A 21,105-nucleotide genomic window follows, 5' to 3' on the forward strand; every position below is an offset into this window, starting at 1 on the left:
CTTGAGCAGTGAGATGCTCAGGCGAGTACAGAGCAGTAGTGAGCACGCTCGCTATTCACTAATTACTATGCCTTTAAACAATTCTGGACTGCTTATATGATGATCTCATGTGTTTGGAAGCTTCTGATAGGTTTTTTGGCAACATCTGAGTTAATTAGAGACACACCTGTGGATGTATTTTAATGCAGACCTGAAACACACTGCTTCTTTGTGTAGCATCATGGGAAAGTCTAAAGAAATCACTCAACGTATCAGGAAGAGAAATGTGGACTTTCACAAGTCTGGCTCATCCTTGGGTACAATTTCAAGATACCTGAAGGTGCCTCATTCATCTGTACAAACAATTATACGTAAGTACAAACAAGATGGGAATGTCCAGCATTCATACAACTCAGGAAGGTGACGGGTTCTGTGTCCCAGAGATGAGTGTGCTTTGGTCTGACATGTGTATATCAGTCCAAGGACAAAAGCAAAAGACCTTGTGAAGATGATGGCAGAAGCTGATAAGATTGTGTCAATATCCACAGAGAAACAAGTACAGTATCAACATGGGCTGAAAGGCCACTCTGCCAGGAAGAAGTCATTACTCCAAAAGAAGCATAAAGAAGCAAGATTAATGTTTGTAAATGCACACAGGAACAAAGACCTATATTTTTGGAGATATGTCCTGTGGTCTGATGAAACTAAAATTTAACTTTTTGGGCATAATGACCATCGTTAAGTTTGGAGGTAAAAGGGAGAAGCTTGGAAGCCTAAGAACACCATCCCATCTGTGAAATACGGGGGTGGCAGCATCATGTTGTGGGGTTGTTTTGCTGCAGGAGGGACTGATGCACTTCACAAAATAGATGGCATCTTAAGAAAAGAAGATTATGTGACAATACTGAAGCAACATATCAAGACATCAGACAGGAAGTTAAAGCTTGGTAAGAAATAGGTCTTCCAAATGGACAATGACCTGAAACATTCTGCCAAAATGGTAATGAAATGTAAGTAAACTTTTGACTTTGTAGTAAGTAATAAAAATTCCTTAAAACATTCTCCCTCTCTCATTATTCTGGCATTTGGCAAATATTAAAAATTATGGTAATCCTAATTGACCTAAAACGGGAAAGGTTTATTCTGATTTCATGTCAGATATTGAGAAAAACATGCATATGTGTCTTTTTATATAGTGTATGTAAACTTCTGGTGTCAACTGTACATACAACTCCAATTTATAAGGAGGTTTTTCTTTAAAATTCTGCAGGAATCAGAGTGGAAAAGATTGCATTAATTCTAGGGGAGAAAATCAACTTGAATACAACACATAACATTCATAGTACAGCAGGTCCTATTTCACAACTCCAAACTTTTACAGTCAACTTTTTACAGACTGATGATGTCATAACAGTCATGACAAATCAAATGCTGTGCTGGAGACTCCAGGTGTAAGAGATCCGCAGGCCTCCCGTCTACCTGCCAAGTGCCACTGCCATGGAATCTGAACCGGAGTATTGCAAATCGATCTGCTCATCTCAAGTTGGGACTTATGGATTTATTTTTGTCATTCATTCTTAGTTGTATCAGTTAAAACTCTTTCATTTTTACATAAGCTTCACTATATGACAACTGGCTTTTTTGGTGTCTTTAAGGCCGAGTTCACACACAGAGTAAATACTCATTATTGCATTTTTGCTGAATTTTTTATGGATTTTCTCCCTTATTTGACGCGTTTTCGGTGCAGATGTTGAAGCTGTATTTTAAATGTGTTTTTTCTACTTTAGAGTTGACAACTACTCCAAAGGGGCCACCGAGCTCCACTACAGAGACCACAACATCTGTAACCACAACACCAACAACTACAACTACAACCACTACAACAACTGAAAGTACAACTACTCTAGAGATAACAAGTACTCCAGAGCTAACAACTCCAACCACTCCTGAGACTACAACAACAACTGTAACCACAACACCAACAACTACAACAACAACAACAACAACAACAACTGAAAGTACAACTACTCCAGAAATAACAACTCCCACAACTACTGGGACCACAACAACAACTGTAACCACAACACCAACAAAAACTACAACTGAAAGTACAACTACTCCAGAGATAATAAGTACTCCAGAGCTAACAACTCCAGCCACTCCTGAGACTACAACAACTGTAACCACAACACCAACAACTACAACTACAACAACAACTGAAAGTACAACTACTCCAGAAATAACAACTCCCACAACTACTGGGACCACAACAACAACTCTAACCAGTGTAGCTCTACCGCAAAAGGATCCCAGGAGGATGCAGACGGAGCGGTATATGCCACCTGTCCCCGCTATTTTGATCTATTCAGAGGGATTCCGGCTGCAAGAGGGGTACCGGCCCCCGACACCTGACTTTGCTACTCCATGTCCTAGTCAGGAAAGCCCGGCAGGCCCTGAGGATCCCACCAGGTAACAGATGGAGCGGAGCTGCCACCCATACCCTGTTTCTGAGCGTAGTCCAGAGGGAGACCCGGCCTATCTACACACACACAGACAGGAAAGGACCCGGTCTGAAGTCTAGGAACACTCTGGTGCGAGGTCGTGATTCAGCACTTGAATTACTTGGAGGTAGTTGGACCCTCGTTATCGGTGACCGCAGAACTCCGCGAGGAGCAGGGAGAAGCCTTGCAGCTGTACTCTTCAACGTGAGTAAATACCCTGGAAGTTAACCCCTATGGCCTCCGGACTCTTTATTCTGCACTACACCACACTACGTAGCACCAGACCTCCTATACTACCACCCCCGTCATCCTGGCTTCTCTGCCCTGAGGCCCTGCTCCGCCTGTAGGGAGTAGTAAAAATGACGGCTGCCACAACATCCCGCCTCAGAGGACTGCTGCAGCGCTGGTGGCCTTCACCAGGTGCCACAGGTGGCGTAGTCGAGATCAGCCACTCAACCCGGATAAGCCCGTACCATCTCTTTTTAGTGTGACGGCCCTGGGCACGGAGAGGGTCCGGGCCACGGCTGCACCCCATCTACATCACAGGACCCGGCTCCAAGTCCCCCATCTCCCAGGGTAGGGCTTACATCTGCAGTGAGCGTCACATCAACTGGCGTAGTCGGCAGGATTCCGTGCCCGCAGCAAAGGAAGGAATTACCCATTGCTACCGGGTACTGTGTGCCTTACACCTTGGACTGTCGTTTTCACTTAAAATGGCACCCCCCCAAGAAGAACAGGCGCCATAGTGCTTTAGAAAGAAGGTCTTCCAACACCTCCTATCGTGGGCCAGGCTCCCACATGGCGCCAAAAATGTAGACCGCCCCTTCCATCAGAGAATGTCTGCGGGGTAATGCCCGTCAAAAAGGATGGGCTGAACGAAGGCGGGCCTGTCAGCATATCGCCCAGGAATCGCCCCGAAAGAGGAGGAAAAAGAAAAAACAACAAAGTGCGGCCATTGCAGTTGGAGTTTGGCGGCCTTCAGAAGCAGACATGGACGCTGCTGGAGCGCAACAAACGGAGCCTTCCGAACCCAGTCTAGGTCCTTCCCCCGGCAGGGAGCGAAGCGGCACCAGACTAACAGCGGGAGATATTGCATTTCTCCACCAGGAAGCCCAGGGTCTTGCACGGAGACTGGATGAGGCCCAGAAGGCGGCGTCTGCTGTATGGCGAGAGGATATGCTGCTGCGCATACGGACCCGCTGCCAAAGAGCTGAAGCTCAGGGAGAAGCGGTGACAGAGGTCGCGAGCAGCCCAGAGGCGGGTGAGTGTGCTACCCCTGCCCCGGCTACTGAGCCTTATGTACCCATTCTGGACCTCATGGCCGAATATCTCCTGCCCGGCACGGTCACCTGGGAGCAGGTCTTTGCCCCGGAGCTGCAAGCTTCAGCTATAGGCGGATACATGCATTGCCGCCCAACTCCCGAATCGGAAGTGCCTGAGGCTGCTGGGATATCCACCGACCCCAACCCAGACTGGTCCGCACTTGCAGAGGACCCGCAGCAACCCCTTATGACACCACTACCCGCACCGACAGTCACCTGGCCGGTGGCTGAGGAGTGGGCCTGGGACAACCAAGGGGGGGACCTGATGGGCTTCCCCCGGGAGACCCGGGCTGAAGCGCAGAGGAGGAGCGCGCGGTGTCGTGAGCAGATTCTCCAACTCAGCCGGGAGCAACGCCAGAGGGAGGTCCACTGCGAGCGCCTCGAGGTGCGCGTCAAGGCTGCAAAGACAATGTGGCGCCCCTGAGGGTTCGACCGCCACAGGGATGCTGCACCTCTTTAATGGAGTGTAGTGTTCCTCCTCTGAGGTAAGAACAGTGCGATGGTCAGGACCCTACCTCCACATCCAACACCACACTTCTCCCACCAGAGGGGCTATTACGCACTAGGTGCTGCCCCTACTGGGAATTGGGAGACTGGGGAACCAAGAGATAGGGGAACCAATTAGTGGGTGAGGGTGGAGGACTCACATTTTAGTGACACTTAATAATTCATATTTAATACACAGCCATCTTGGGCTCATTGTTCTTTGACTGTTCTTAGTTTGTGATCTCCATCCCTGAACGTGGATCCTGTGTGGACCTGCAGCGGATGGAGACACGGCCCTCGTACCCTGGCCTTGGGTCGAGGGGCAGGTTACAGATAATGTATGTCTCAGCCCGGTCAAGGACCATGACCAAGAAGGCCCGGAGCTTAAGAGTGTAGCTCCACCGCAAAAGAATCCCAGGAGGATGCAGACGGAGCGGTATACGCCACCTGTCCTCGCTATTCTAATCTATTCAGATGGATTCCGGCTGCAAGAGGGGTACCGGCCCCCAACATGTGACTTTGCTACTCCACGTCCTAGTCAGGAAAGCCCGGCAGGCCCTGAGGATCCCACCGGGTAACGGACGGAGCGGAGCTGCCACCCATACCCTGTTTCTGAGCGTAGTCCAGAGGGAGACCTATCTACACACACACAGAGAGGAAAGGACCCGGTTTGAAGTCTAGGAACACTCTGGTGCGGGGTCCTGATTCAGCACTTGAATTACTCGGGGGTAGTCGGACCCTCATTACAGGTGACCGCAGAACTCCGCGAGGAGCAGGGAGAAGCCTTGCAGCTGTACTCTTCAACGTGAGTAAATACCCTGGAAGTTAACCCCTATGGCCTCCGGACTCTTTATTCTGCACTACAGCGCACTACGTAGCACCAGACCTCCTATATCCCCCCCCTGTCATCCTGGCTCCTCTGCCCTGAGGCCCTGCTCCACCTGTAGGGAGTAGTAACAATGACGGCTGACTAGTGTTGAGCCACCCCCGTAGTGTTCGGGTTCGGTTCGGTTCGTCGAACACCGGGATGTTCGAGGAACTGTTCGTGGAACACCTTAGAACACCGTCGAACACCGTTAAAACCAATGGCAGGCAAACAAAAACACATAGAAACACATAGAAAACACCTTCAAAGGTGTCCAAAAGCTGACAAACTGCTCAGAAGACGCTTTCTTTAAAAAAGCCGGCTGGCAATTCAGCAGCGGCATACACCGGTACCCGACAATTTAGACAAGAAGGAATAGAGCCTCACACATAGATTAGATAGATAGAAACATGTCAGTCACATATATATGAAGTACAGTGACAGTGTTGCTTACTGTACTTGTCATTTAGTGTAAAGGATTTATTAAAAAATATAATAGTGTTTTCATGTACTGTCTCTTTAAAAAAGCCGGCCGGCAATTCAGCATCTGTACCCGACAATTTATAACAGACAGAATAGAGCTTCACACATAGATTAGATAGATAGAAACATGTCAGTCACATATATATGAAGTACAGTGATAGTGTTGGTTACTGTACTTGTCATTTAGTATTAAAATAAAGGATTTATTATTAAAAAAAATTGGCGTGGGGTTCCCCTTAATTTTAGTCTCTAGCGGAGGTTAAGCAGACAGCTGGGGCAGATGTTTGAAGCCTGGGAAGGGGGTAATACCCACGGAGCTTCCCAGGCTACTAATATGAGCCCCCAGCTGAATACATAGCCTTTACTAGCTATTAAAATGGGGGACCCCCCAAAAAAATGACGTGGGGTCCCCCCTAATTTAATAGCTAGCAAAGGCTAGGCAGACAGCTGGGGGCTGATATTAATAGCCCAGGAAGGGAGCCATGAATATTGGCCCCCTCCCAGGCTAGAAACACCAGCCGTCAGCCGCCCCAGAAATGGCGCATTCATAGGATGCGCCAATTCTGGCACTTAGCCTCGCTCTTCCACGTTGCCCTGTAGCGGTGGCAGGGGGTAATAGGGCTGGGGTTGATGTCAGCTTATAATGCCAGCTGACATCAAGCCCAGGTTAGTAATGGAGAGGCGTCTATAAGACACCCCCATTACTAACCCCATAGTCAAAGTTAAAAGAAAACACAAACACCCAGAATAAAGTCCTTTAATTGAAATAAAGACACAATCCTTTATTGTTCTAAATTAAACCATACTTACCATCACGCCCATTCCAGCTGAAGCCAACGATCTCCTGCAATAAAAGAAAAATAATAAAGCAACCTCATCCTTACCTTTCCATGGTTCCCACGACAGCTTCAGCTCTGCTACATCGAGATGACAGGCTGGACCGCAGCAGAACGCTGCCATCCAGCCTGTCATCCCGCAGACACTGAGAAGCGCAGGCATGCTTGCGCTCTGCAGTGTCTGGCTGTGACGGCATAAAGATGAGACGAGTTCATGTCCAATGAACTCGGCGCACCTCATGCACGTCACTGACAGCGTGGGAAAATTCTCACGCTGAAGCGCTGAGTGCAGGAGAATTCTCCCACGCTGTCAGTGACGTGCATAAGGTGAGCTCATGTCCAATGAACTCAGCTCACCTCCTGCACGTCACTGACAGCGTGGGAGAATTCTCCTGCACTCAGCGCTTCAGCGTGAGAATTCTCCCACGCTGAAGCGCTGAGTGCAGGAGAATTTTCCCACGCTGTCAGTGACGTGCATAAGGTGAGCTCATGTCCAATGAACTCAGCTCACCTCCTGCATGTCACTGACAGCGTGGGAGAATTCTCCTGCACTCAGCGCTTCAGTGTGAGAATTCTCCCACGCTGAAGCGCTGAGTGCAGGAGAATTTTCCCACGCTGTCAGTGACGTGCATGAGGTGAGCCGAGTTCATTGGACATTAACTCGGCTCATCTGGATGCCCTCACAGAGAGACACTGTGGAGCGCAAGCAAGCCTGCGCTTCTCAGTGTCTGCGGGATGACAGGCTGGATGGCAGCGTTCTGCTGCGGTCCAGCCTGTCATCTCGATGTAGCAGAGTTGAAGCTGTCATGGGAACCATGGAAAGGTAAGGATGATGTTGCTTTATTATTTTTCTTTTATTTCAGGAGATCGTTGGCTTCAGCTGGAATGGGCGTGACGGTAAGTATGGTTTAATTTAGAACAATAAAGAATTGTGTGTTTATTTCAATTAAAGGACTTTTTTCCGGGTGTTGTGTTTTTTTTAAATACTTTACTAGAAATTCATGGTGGTCATGTCTAATATTGGCGTGACCCCATGAATTTTGGGCTTAGGGCCAGCTGATAATGCCAAGCTGGCCCTAACCCCTTTATTACCCAGTGAGCCACCGCATCAGGGCCCTGGATGAGTTGGGTACAGCGCCAGAAGATGGCGCTTCTATGAACGCGCCATTTTCCGGGGTGGCTGCGGACTGCAATTTGCAGCGGGGGTGGCCCAGAAAGCTTGGGCCTCCCTGCGCTGCGGATTCCAGCTCCCAGCTGCCTAGTTGTACCTGGCTGGACACAAAAACAGGGCGAAGCCCCACGTCAATTTTCTTTAAATTATTTCATGAAATAATTAAGAAAAAAGGGCTTCCCTATATTGTTGTGTCCGGCCAGGTACAAATAGGCAGCTGGTGGTTGGGGGCAGCCCGTTCCTGCCTGCTGCACCTGACTGGACACAAATATAGTGCGAAGCCCCACGTCAATTTTTTTTTAATTATTTCCTGAATTTCCTGAAATAATTTAAAAAAATTGAAGTGGGGCTTCGCACTATATTTGTGTCCAGCCAGGCACAGCAGGCAGGAATGGGCTGCCCCCAACCACCAGCTGCCTATTTGTACCTGGCCGGACACAACAATATAGGGAAGGCCTTTTTTTCTTAATTATTTCATGAATTTCATGAAATAATTAAAAAAAATTGAAGTGGGGCTTCGCACTATATTTGTGTCCAGCCAGGTACAGCAGGCAGGAACGGGCTGCCACCAACCACCAGCTGACTATTTGTACCTGGCCGGACACAACAATATAGGGAAGGCCTTTTTTTCTTAATTATTTCATGAATTTCATGAAATAATTAAAAAAAAAATACGTGGGGCTTCGCCCTATTTTTGTGTCCAGCCAGGTACAACTAGGCAGCTGGGGGCTGGAATCTGCAGCGCAGGGAGGCCCAAGCTTTCTGGGCCCCCCCGCTGCAAATTGCAGTCCGCAGCCACCCCGGAAAATGGCGCGTTCATAGAAGCGCCATCTTCTGGCGCTGTACCCAACTCATCCAGGGCTCTGGTGCGGTGGCTCACTGGGTAATAAAGGGGTTAGGGCCAGCTTGGTATTATCAGCTGGCGCCCAAGCCCAAAATTCATGGGGTCACGCCAGTATTAGACATGACCGCCATGAATTTCTAGTAAAGTATTTAAAAAAAACACAACACCCAGAATAAAGTCCTTTAATTGAAATAAACACACAATTCTTTATTGTTCTAAATTAAACCATACTTACCATCACGCCCATTCCAGCTGAAGCCAACGATCTCCTGCAATAAAAGAAAAATAATAAAGCAACCTCATCCTTACCTTTCCATGGTTCCCACGACAGCTTCAGCTCTGCTACATCGAGATGACAGGCTGGACCGCAGCAGAACGCTGCCATCCAGCCTGTCATCCCGCAGACACTGAGAAGAGCAGGCATGCCTGCGCTCATCAGTGTCTCGCTGTGACGGCATCCAGATGAGCCGAGGTCATGTCCAATGAACTCGGCTCACCTCATGCACGTCACTGACAGCGTGGGAGAATTCTCACGCTGAAGCGCTGAGTGCAGGAGAATTCTCCCACGCTGTCAGTGACGTGCATGAGGTGAGCTCATTTCCAATGAACTCAGCTCACCTCATGCACCTCACTGACAGCGTGGGAAAATTCTCCTGCACTCAGCGCTTCAGCGTGAGAATTCTCCCACGCTGTAAGTGACGTGCATGAGGTGAGCCGAGTTCATTGGACATGACCTCGGCTCATCTTTATGCCGTCACAGAGAGACAATGTGGAGCGCAAGCAAGCCTGCGCTTCTCAGTGTCTGCGGGATGACAGGCTGGATGGCAGCGTTCTGCTGCGGTCCAGCCTGTCATCTCGATGTAGCAGAGCTGAAGCTGTCGTGGGAACCATGGAAAGGTAAGGATGAGGTTGCTTTATTATTTTTCTTTTATTGCAGGAGATCGTTGGCTTCAGCTGGAATGGACGTGACGGTAAGTATGGTTTAATTTAGAACAATAAAGAATTGTGTCTTTATTTCAATTAAAGGACTTTATTCTGGGTGTTTGTGTTTTTTTTAACTTTGACTATGGGGTTAGTAATGGTGGTGTCTTATAGACGCCTCTCCATTACTAACCTGGGCTTGATGTCAGCTGGCATTATAAGCTGACATCAACCCCAGCCCTATTACCCCCTGCCACCGCACCAGGGCAGCGTGGAAGAGCGAGGCTAAGTGCCAGAATTGGCGCATCCTATGAATGCGCCATTTCTGGGGCGGCTGACGGCTGGTGTTTATAGCCTGGGAGGGGGCCAATATTCATAGCTCCCTTCCTGGGCTATTAATATCAGCCCCCAGCTGTCTGCCTAGCCTTTGCTAGCTATTAAATTAGGGGGGACCCCACGTCATTTTTTTTGGGGGGGGTCCCCCATTTTAATAGCTAGTAAAGGCTATGTATTCAGCTGGGGGCTGATATTAGTAGCCTGGGAAGCTCCGTGGGTATTACCCCCTTCCCTGGCTTCAAACATCTGCCCCAGCTGTCTGCTTAACCTCCGCTAGAGCCTAAAATAAAGGGGAACCCCACGCCCATTTTTAAAATAATAAATCCTTTATTTTAATGCTAAATGACAAGTACAGTAACCAACACTATCACTGTACTTCATATATATGTGACTGACATGTTTCTATCTATCTAATCTATGTGTGAAGCTCTATTCTGTCTGTTATAAATTGTCGGGTACAGATGCTGAATTGCCGGCCGGCTTTCTTAAAGAGACGGTGCATGAAAACACTATTATTCTTTTTAATAAATCCTTTACACTAAATGACAAGTACAGTAAGCAACACTGTCACTGTACTTCATATATATGTGACTGACATGTTTCTATCTATCTAATCTATGTGTGATACGCTATTCTTTCTGTTCTAAATTGTCGGGTACCGCTGCTGAATTGCCGGCAGGCTTTTTTAAAGAGACGGTGCATGAAAACACTATTATTTTTTTTGATAAATCCTTTACGCTAAATGACAAGTACAGTAAGCAACACTATCACTGTACTTCATATATATGTGACTGACATGTTTATATCTATCTAATCTATGTGTGAAGCTCTATTCTTTCGGTTCTAAATTGTCGGGTACCGGTGTATGCCGCTGCTGAATTGCCGGCCGGCTTTTTTAAAGAGACGCTGCATGAAAACACTATTATTTTTTTTGATAAATCCTTTACGCTAAATGACAAGTACAGTAAGCAACACTATCACTGTACTTCATATATATGTGACTGACATGTTTATATCTATCTAATCTATGTGTGAAGCTCTATTCTTTCGGTTCTAAATTGTCGGGTACCGGTCTATGCCGCTGCTGAATTGCCGGCTTTTCATGTTTCACTGTTGGCACTGTTCCCATCGATTTGGGCAATCACTGTAATGCCACAACCTCCATGGCTGTGGCATTACAGTGAGTGGCAGATAATCCCTGCATGATTGGTGCTCTAAATAGCGCCAGACATGCAGGACACGCTTTTGGTGCACGAACAGTTATCGAACATAACCTCCAACAGCCGAATTTTTTGCAAATCGTTCGCGTTCGTCGAACAACTCGAACACCGCCCAAAACAGCTCGAATTTGAGATTGGCGAACAGTTCTAGTCGAACACCGCTCATCGCTACGGCTGACACAACATCCCAACTCAGAGGACTGCTTCAGCGCTGGTGGCCTTCACCAGGTGCCACAGGTGGCGTAGTCGAGATCAGCCACTCAACCCGGATAAGCCCGTACCATTTCTTTTTAGTGTGACGGCCCTGGGCACGGAGCGGGTCCGGGCCACGGCTGCACCCCATCTACATCACAGGACCCGGCTCCGAGTCTCCCATCTCCCAGGGTAGGGCTTACATCTGCAGTGAGCGTCACAATTCCCTTGTCTAAAGGTATATTTTCATTGCACAATTATTGGGTAAGAGCGTTCCTATTGTTTGTTTTGTGCAGTTACACTGCATGATTGTCGCAAATGAGCACTCTTATCATTTTCCGATAAACAGGCACTGTAAACAGGCTGCCATTAACCCGATTGACAATCCAAAACCCTGCTGTTTAGTGGTGCTGAGGCAAAATGCCCTTCTGTTTTCAGAGGTTTTGCTATGATTTTTTTTTCATACTTTCTAATAGTAGTCACTTGGTGCTTTCTGAAAATTCCACCCAACTCTTTAACCACAGGGACAATTTCATTATAAGATCATCCATATCGAGGGCACCAAAAATCTCTGTAGACCAAAGTGAAAAGAAAATTTTCATAATGGAGAGTTGTACTATAAGCTGTACTGTATTTGCAATCTTAAAACAGGTCTTATGTAACAATACTTCTGCTATTTCTTTCAATTTCATATAGCAGTTACTGTTCATATCGAGAGCCCATCGCCTACAAGTTCATCCACAGTAACCAATTTCCCCATTGGTAATTACTCAGATTGCAGAATTATTAGGCAAATGCGTATTTTGATCACTTTGATACTTTTTATAAATGTTGTCCTACTCCAAGCTGCATAGGCTTGAGAGCCAACTACCAATTAAGTAAATCTGGTGATGTGCATCTCTGTAATGAGGAGGGGTGTTGACTAATGACATTAACATCCTATATAAGGTGTGATTAATTATTATGCAACTTCCTTTCCTTTGGCAAAATGCGTCAGAAGAGAGATTTGACGGACTCTGAAAAGTCCAAAATTGTGAGATGTCTTGCAGAGGGATGCAGCAGTCTTGAAATTTCCAAACTTTTGAAGCGTGATCACCGAACAATCAAGCGTTTCATGGCAAATAGCCAACAAGGTCGCAAGAAGCGTGTTGGCCAAAAAAGGCGCAAAATAACTGTCCATGAATTGAGGAAAATAAAGCGTGAAGCTGCCAAGATGCCATTCGCCACCAGTTTTTTTCAGAGCTAGAACGTTACAGGAGTATCAAAAAGCACAAGGTGTGAGATACTCAGGAACATGGCCAAGGTAAGGAAGGCTGAAAAACGACCACCTTTGAACAAGAAACATAACATAAAACGTCAACAATAGTGTTGAGCCACCCCCGTAGTGTTCGAATTCGGTTCGGTTCGTCGAACACCCTTGTGTTCGCCGAACTGTTCGTCGAACTGTTCGTCGAACACCTTCGAACACCGTTAAAACCAATGGCAGGCAAACAAAAACACATAGAAACACATAGAAAACACCTTCAAAGGTGTCCAAAAGCTGAGAAACTGCTCAGAAGACATAACTAACACATGGAAAAGTGACAAGTACATATAGTCATGCGAAAAGAAAAGAGGTGGAGGAGTAAAAGGAGGGGGAGACACAGATATAGGCATGTCATGCCCTTCTAAAATCCAAAAAGTGAGAAGCCGACACGGCCAGTCTGCTCCTGCCCGTGCCACCTCCGTGTCGCCGGGTTTGTGCCAGAGCCGCGGTGAACCCTGACGGCCAGCCCCCCTCTCCCAATACTGGTGCCTGTCCGCTGGTGGGTCGAGCGAGCCCCCCTGTGGTGGAGGCAGCTCTAAGCTTTTTCATTTAAATTGTCTCTCTAATTTGAATGAATACACTTTAAATCCGTTTACAAGGATCTATTGGAGGGCAAGTCTCATGCCAGCAGCCGCGTAATTCCAGCTCCAGTAGCGTCCACTATAGCTGCTGCAGTTAAAGAGCTTTTATAAGGATCGAGCTCGGCTGTCCACCGCAAGGCGTCCTACCGCCAGTCCCAGCCCCTATGCCTTGGGGTGCCTCCTGATGCTCTTCACTGAGTATTCCGTGGTCCCGAATAGAGATGAGCGGTGTTCGACTAGAACTGTTCGCCAATCTCAAATTCGAGCTGTTTTGAGCGGTGTTCGAGTTGTTCGACGAACCCGAACGATTTGCAAAAAATTCGGCTGTTCGAGGTTATGTTCGATAACTGTTCGTGCACCAAAAGCGTGTCCTGCATGTCTGGCGCTATTTAGAGCACCAATCATGCAGGGATTGTCTGCCACTCACTGTAATGCCACAGCCATGGTGGTTGTGGCATTACAGTGATTGCCCAAATCGATGGGAACAGTGCTCACAGTGAAACATGAAAAGCCGGCAATTCATCAGCGGCATACACCGGTACCCGACAATTTAGAACAGAAAGAATAGAGCTTCACACATAGATTAGACAGATAGAAACATGTCAGTCACATATATATGAAGTACAGTGACAGTGTTGCTTACTGTACTTGTCATTTAGTGTAAAGGATTTATCAAAAAAAATAATAGTGTTTTCATGCACCGTCTCTTTAAAAAAGCCGGCCGGCAATTCAGCAGCGGTACCCGACAATTTATAACAGACAGAATAGAGCTTCACACATAGATTAGATAGATAGAAACATGTCAGTCACATATATATGAAGTACAGTGACAGTGTTGATTACTGTACTTGTCATTTAGTGTAAAGGATTTATTAAAAAAAATAATAGTGTTTTCATGCACCGTCTCTTTAAAAAAGCCGGCCGGCAATTCAGCATCTGTACCCAACAATTTAGAATAGAAGAAATAGAGAATCACACATAGATTAGGTAGATAGAAACATGTCAGTCACATATATATGAAGTACAGTGACAGTGTTGCTTACTGTACTTGTCATTTAGTATAAAGGATTTATTAAAAAAAATAATAGTGTTTTCATGCACTGTCTCTTTAAAAAAGCCGGCCGGCAATTCAGCATCTGTACCCGACAATTTAGAATAGAAGGAATAGAGAATCACACATAGATTAGATAGATAGAAACAGGTCAGTCACGTATATATGAAGTACAGTGACAGTGTTGCTTACTGTACTTGTCATTTAGTGTAAAGGATTTATTTAAAAAAAATAATAGTGTTTTCATGCACCGTCTCTTTAAAAAAGCCGGCCGGCAATTCAGCATCTGTACCCGACAATTTAGAATAGAAGGAATAGAGAATCACACATAGATTAGATAGATAGAAACATGTCAGTCACATATATATGAAGTACAGTGACAGTGTTGATTACTGTACTTGTCATTTAGTGTTAAAATAAAGGATTTATTTTAAAAAAAATTGGCGTGGGGTTCCCCTTAATTTTAGTCTCTAGCGGAGGTTAAGCAGACTGCTGGGGCAGATGTTTGAAGCCTGGGAAGGGGGTAATACCCACGGAGCTTCCCAGGCTACTAATATCAGCCCCCAGCGGAATACCTAGCCTTTACTAGCTTTTAAAATGGGGGACCCCCCAAAAAAATGACGTGGGGTCCCCCCTATTTTAATAGCTAGCAAAGGCTAGGCAGACAGCTGGGGGCTGATATTAATAGCCCAGGAAGGGAGCCATGAATATTGGCCCCCTCCCAGGCTAGAAACACCAGCCGTCAGCCGCCCCAGAAATGGCGCATCCTTAGAATGCGCCAATTCTGGCACTTAGCCTCGCTCTTCCCACTGCCCTGTAGCGGTGGCAGTGGGGTAATAGGGTTGGGGTTGATGTCAGCTTATAATGCCAGCTGACATCAAGCCCAGGTTAGTAATGGAGAGGCGTCTATAAGACACCCCCATTACTAACCCCATAGTCAAAGTTACAAGAAAACACAAACACCCAGAATAAAGTCCTTTAATTGAAATAAAGACACATTCCTTTATTGTTCTAAATTAAACCATACTTACCGTCACGCCCATTCCAGCTGAAGCCAACGATCTCCTGCAATAAAAGAAAAATAATTAAGCAACCTCATCCTTACCTTTCCATGGTTCCCACGACAGCTTCAGCTCTGCTACATCGAGATAACAGGCTGGACCGCAGCAGAACGCCGCCATCCAGCCTGTCATCCCGCAGACACTGAGAAGCGCAGGCATTCTTGCGCTCTGCAGTGTCTGGCTGTGACGGCATCCAGATGAGCCGAGGTCATGTCCAATGAACTCGGCGCACCTCATGCACGTCACTGACAGCGTGGGAGAATTCTCCTGCACTCAGCACTTCAGCGTGAGAATTCTCCCACGCTGTCAGTGACGTACATGAGGTCAGCTGAGTTCATTGGACATGAATGAGCTCACCTCATGCACGTCACTGACAGCGTGGGAAAATTCTCCTGCACTCAGCGCTTCAGCGTGAGAATTTTCCCACGCTGTCAGTGACGTGCATGAGGTGAGCTCATTCATGTCCAATGAACTCAGCTGACCTCATGTACGTCACTGACAGCGTGGGAGAATTCTCACGCTGAAGTGCTGAGTGCAGGAGAATTCTCCCACGCTGTCAGTGACGTGCATGAGGTGAGCCGAGTTCATTGGACATGAACTTGTCTCATCTTTATGCCGTCACAGCCAGACACTGCAGAGCGCAAGCATGCCTGCGCTTCTCAGTGTCCGCGGGATGACAGGCTGGATGGCAGCTTTCTGCTGCGGTCCAGCCTGTCATCTCGATGTAGCAGAGCTGAAGCTGTCCTGGGAACCATGGAAAGGTAAGGATGATGTTGGTTTATTATTTTACTTTTATTGCAGAAGACATTGGCTTCAGCTGGAATGGGCGTGATGGTAAGTATGGTTTAAGTTAGAACAATAAAGAATTGTGTGTTTATTTCAATTAAAGGACTTTATTCTGGGTGTTTGTGTTTTTTTAAATACTTTACTAGAAATTCATGGTGGTCATGTCTAATATTGGCGTGACCCCATCAATTTCGGGCTTAGGGCCAGCTGATAATGCCAAGCTGGCCTTAACCCCTTTATTACCCAGTGAGCCACCGCACCAGGGCCCTGGATGAGTTGGGTACAGAGCCAGAAGATGGCGCTTCTATGAACGCGTCATTATTTGGGGCGGCTGCGGACTGCAATTTGCAGCGGGTGGGGCCCAGAAAGCTTTGGCCTCCCTGCGCTGCGGATTCCAGCTCCCAGCTGCCTAGTTGTACCTGGCTGGGCACAAAAATAGGGCGAAGCCCCACGCATTTTTTTTTTAAATTATTTCATGAAATTCATGGAATAATTAAGAAAAAAAGGGCTTCCCTATATTGTTGTGTCCAACCAGGTACAAATAGGCAGCTGGTGGTTGGGGGCAGCCCGTCCCTGCCTGCTGTACCTGGCTGGACACAAATATAGTGCGAAGCCCCACGTCAATTTTTTTTTAATTATTTCATGAAATAATTTTTTTAAAAAAGGGCTTCCCTATATTGTTGTGTCTGGCCAGGTACAAATAGGCAGCTGGTGGTTGGGGGCAGCCCGTTCCTGCCTGCTGTACCTGACTGGACACAAATATAGGGCGAAGCCCCACGTCAATTTTTTTAAAATTATTTCAGGAAATTCATGAAATAATGAAAAAAAAATTGATGTGGGGCTTCGCCCTATATTTGTGTCCAGTCAGGTACAGCAGGCAGGAACGGGCTGCTCCCAACCACCAGCTGCCTATTTGTACCTAGCCGGACACAACAATATAGGGAAGCCCTTTTTTTCTTAATTATTCCATGAATTTCATGAATCTAAAAAAAAAATGCGTGGAGCTACGCCCTATTTTTGTGTCCAGCCAGGTACAACTAGGCAGCTGGGGGCTGGAATCTGCAGCGCAGGGAGGCCCAAGCTTTCTGGGCCCCACCCGCTGCAAATTGCAGTCCGCAGTCGCCCCGGAAAATGGCGCGTTCATAGAAGCGCCATCTTCTGGCGCTGTACCCAACTCATCCAGGGCCCTGGTGCGGTGGCTCACTGGGTAATAAAGGGGTTAAGGCCAGCTTGGCATTATCAGCTGGCCCTAAGCCCGAAATTCATGGGGTCACGCCAATATTAGACATGACCACCATGAATTTCTAGTAAAGTATTTTAAAAAACACAACACCCTGAAAAAAGTCCTTTAATTGAAATAAACACACAATTCTTTATTGTTCTAAATTAAACCATACTTACCATCACGCCCATTCCAGCTGCAGCCAACGATCTCCTGCAATAAAAGAAAAATAATAAAGCAACATCATCCTTACCTTTCCATGGCTCCCACGACAGCTTCAGCTCTGCTACATCGAGATGACAGGCTGGACCGCAGCAGAACGCTGCCATCCAGCCTGTCATCCCGCAGACACTGAGAAGCGCAGGCTTGCTTGCGCTACTCAGTGTCTGGCTGTGACGGCATCCAGATGAGCCGAGGTCATGTCCAATGAACTCGGCGCACCTCATGCACGTCACTGACAGCGTGGGAAAATTCTCACGCTGAAGCGCTGAGTGCAGGAGAATTTTCCCACGCTGTCAGTGACGTACATGAGGTGAGCCGAGTTCATTGTCGGCTCATCTGGATGCCGTCACAGTCAGACACTGAGGAGCGCAAGCATGCCTGCGCTTCTCAGTGTCCGCGGGATGACAGGCTGGATGGCAGCGTTCTGCTGCGGTCCAGCCTGTCATCTCCATGTAGCAGAGCTGGAGCTGTCCTGGGAACCATGGAAAGGTAAGGATGAGGTTGCTTTATTATTTTTCTTTTATTGCAGGAGATCGTTGGCTTCAGCTGGAATGGGCGTGATGGTAAGTATGGTTTAATTTAGAACAATAAAGAATTGTGTCTTTATTTCAATTAAAGGACTTTATTCTGGGTGTTTGTTTTTTTTTTTTAACTTTGACTATGGGGTTAGTAATGGGGGTGTCTTATAGACGCCTCTCCATTACTAACCTGGGCTTGATGTCAGCTGGCATTATAAGCTGACATCAACCCCAACCCTTTTACCCCCTGCCACCGCACCAGGGCAGCGTGGAAGAGCGAGGCTAAGTGCCAGAATTGGCGCATCCTATGGATGCGCCATTTCTGGGGCGGCTGACGGCTGGTGTTTCTAGCCTGGGAGGGGGCCAATATTCATGGCTCCCTTCCTGGGCTATTAATATCAGCCCCCAGCTGTCTGCCTAGCCTTTGCTAGCTATTAAATTAGGGGGGACCCCACGTCATTTTTTTGGGGGGTGTCCTCCATTTTAAAAGCTAGTAAAGGCTAGGTATTCAGCTGGGGGCTGATATTAGTAGCCTGGGAAGCTCCGTGGGTATTACCCCCTTCCCAGGCTTCAAACATCTGCCCCAGCCGTCTGCTTAACCTCCGCTAGAGACTAAAATTACGGGGAATCCCACGCCAATTTTTTTTAATAATAAATCCTTTATTTTAATACTAAATGACAAGTACAGTAACCAACACTATCACTGTACTTATTATATATGTGACTGACATGTTTCTATCTATCTAATCTATGTGTGAAGCTCTATTCTGTCTGTTATAAATTGTCGGGTACAGATGCTGAATTGCCGGCGGCTTTCTTAAAGAGACGGTGCATGAAAACACTATTATTTTTTTTGATAAATCCTTTACACTAAATGACAATTACAGTAAGCAACACTGTCACTGTACTTCATATATATGTGACTGACATGTTTCTATCTATCTAATCTATGTGTGATTCTCTATTCCTTCTATTCTAAATTGTCGGGTACAGATGCTGAATTGCCGGCCGGCTTTTTTAAAGAGACGGTGCATGAAAACACTATTATTTTTTTTAATAAATCCTTTGCAGTAAATGACAAGTACAGTAAGCAACACTGTCACTGTACTTCATATATATGTGACTGACATGTTTCTATCTATCTAATCTATGTGTGAAGCTCTATTCTGTCTGTTATAAATTGTCGGGTACCGCTGCTGAATTGCCGGCCGGCTTTTTTAAAGAGACGGTGCACGAAAACACTGTTATATTTTTTAATAAATCCTTTACACTAAATGACAAGTACAGTAAGCAACACTGTCACTGTACTTCATATATATGTGACTGACATGTTTCTATCTATCTAATCTATGTGTGATGCTCTATTCCTTCATGTCTAAATTGTCGGGTACCGGTGTATGCCGCTGCTGAATTGCCGGCCGGCTTTTTTAAAGAAAGCGTCTTCTGAGCAGTTTGTCAGCTTTTGGACACCTTTGAAGGTGTTTTCTATGTGTTCCTATGTGTTTTTGTTTGCCTGCCATTGGTTTTAACGGTGTTCGACGGTGTTCTAAGGTGTTCGACGAACAGTTCGACGAACAGTTCCTCGAACATCCCGGTGTTCGACGAACCGAACCGAACCCGAACACTACGGGGGTGGCTCAACACTAGTCCCGAAGCATTTCCTTTGAAAAAAATAAGTTTCAAAACTACAGGTGGTGTAGCTTGCTTAACAGCCGGGATAATCCGCTGACTAGCAGACACTGCTACTAGGCACAAAGTTTTTCCTGGGCTAGATGCAGTTAAAAATTTGTAATTAGATACTCTCGTTGGATGCTGAGAAAGCATTCCATAGAGTCTCCTGGCACGCCATATATTATTCTCTTAAAAAGCTTGGGGTAGGGGTCTAGGGGACCCTTTTATAGCCAAAATCACGGCCCTGTATCGCAATACGTCACCTAGGCTGAAGATAAATGGAACTGTAGCACCCTGAGGGCTCGGTTGCTACAGAGGTATTGCACCTCACCTAGAGGTGTGATATCTCACTCTTAGGTAAGGATGGAGTGTGGATCAGGACCCGACACCTGCATGCATTACACCACATTGCCGTGGGGCAGGGCGACCAATATGCCCCTGAGATGGGCACGATAGTCCCTGTCCCTGGCTGGAGTGGGGGGAGGGAACACTGAGGAAGGGGAACCCTGTAGTGCAGGAGCAGGGAGGAAGCAGATCCTTGGTGCATTGAGTAGGGAGTATAAAAGGTGGGCACCATATTAGTTCAGTGCAGAGAAGTCTGAGCAGAAGTGACAGGGAGCAGGGGCTCTGCATGAGCTCTGCTCCGGAGGCGGACCTAGTAACTAGAGATGAGCGGTGTTCGACTAGAACTGTTCGCCAATCTCAAATTCGAGCTGTTTTGGGCGGTGTTCGAGTTGTTCGACGAACCCGAACGATTTGCAAAAAATTCGGCTGTTCGAGGTTATGTTCGATAACTGTTCGTGCACCAAAAGCGTGTCCTGCATGTCTGGCGCTATTTAGAGCACCAATCATGCAGGGATTGTCTGCCACTCACTGTAATGCCACAGCCATGGTGGTTGTGGCATTACAGTGATTGCCCAAATCGATGGGAACAGTGCTCACAGTGAAACATGAAAAGCCGGCAATTCAGCAGCGGCGTACACCGGTACCCGACAATGTAGAACAGAAAGAATAGAGCTTCACACATAGATTAGATAGATATAAACATGTCAGCCACATATATACGAAGTACAGTGAAAGTGCTGCTTACTGTACTTGTCATTTAGCGTAAAGGATTTATCAAAAAAAATAATAATGTTTTCATGCACTGTCTCTTTAAAAAAGCCGGCCGGCAATTCAGCAGCGGTACCCGACAATTTAGAACAGACAGAATAGAGCTTCACACATAGATTAGATAGATAGAAACATGTCAGTCACATATATATGAAGTACAGTGACAGTGTTGGTTACTGTACTTGTCATTTAGTATTAAAATAAAGGATTTATTATTAAAAAAATTGGCGTGGGGTTCCCCTTAATTTTAGGCTCTAGCGGAGGTTAAGCAGACGGCTGGGGCAGATGTTTGAAGCCTGGGAAGGGGGTAATACCCACGGAGCTTCCCAGGCTACTAATATCAGCCCCCAGCTGAATACATAGCCTTTACTAGCTATTAAAATGGGGGACCCCCCAAAAAAAATGACGTGGGGTCCCC

At 46.7% G+C, this 21,105-nt stretch overlaps 1 protein-coding gene across 1 annotated transcript in view; it reads left to right on the forward strand.

Moving 5' to 3' along the window:
- The first annotated feature begins 365 nt into the window (after positions 1–365).
- LOC141173623 (uncharacterized) overlaps positions 366–21,105 on the forward strand; it is a 116,714-nt gene continuing 95,974 nt past the window's right edge. Inside the window, exons 1-2 of the mRNA XM_073657924.1 lie at positions 366–399; positions 1,767–2,087. Of these exons, the coding sequence (XP_073514025.1) occupies positions 366–399; positions 1,767–2,087 (355 nt within the window). The remainder of the gene's footprint in view (positions 400–1,766; positions 2,088–21,105) is intronic.

This window comes from Phyllobates terribilis, unplaced genomic scaffold, assembly GCF_046119375.1.
Source record: "Phyllobates terribilis strain yellow unplaced genomic scaffold, ASM4611937v1 Scaffold_13__5_contigs__length_258822181, whole genome shotgun sequence".
NCBI classification, from domain to species: Eukaryota; Metazoa; Chordata; class Amphibia; order Anura; family Dendrobatidae; genus Phyllobates; species Phyllobates terribilis.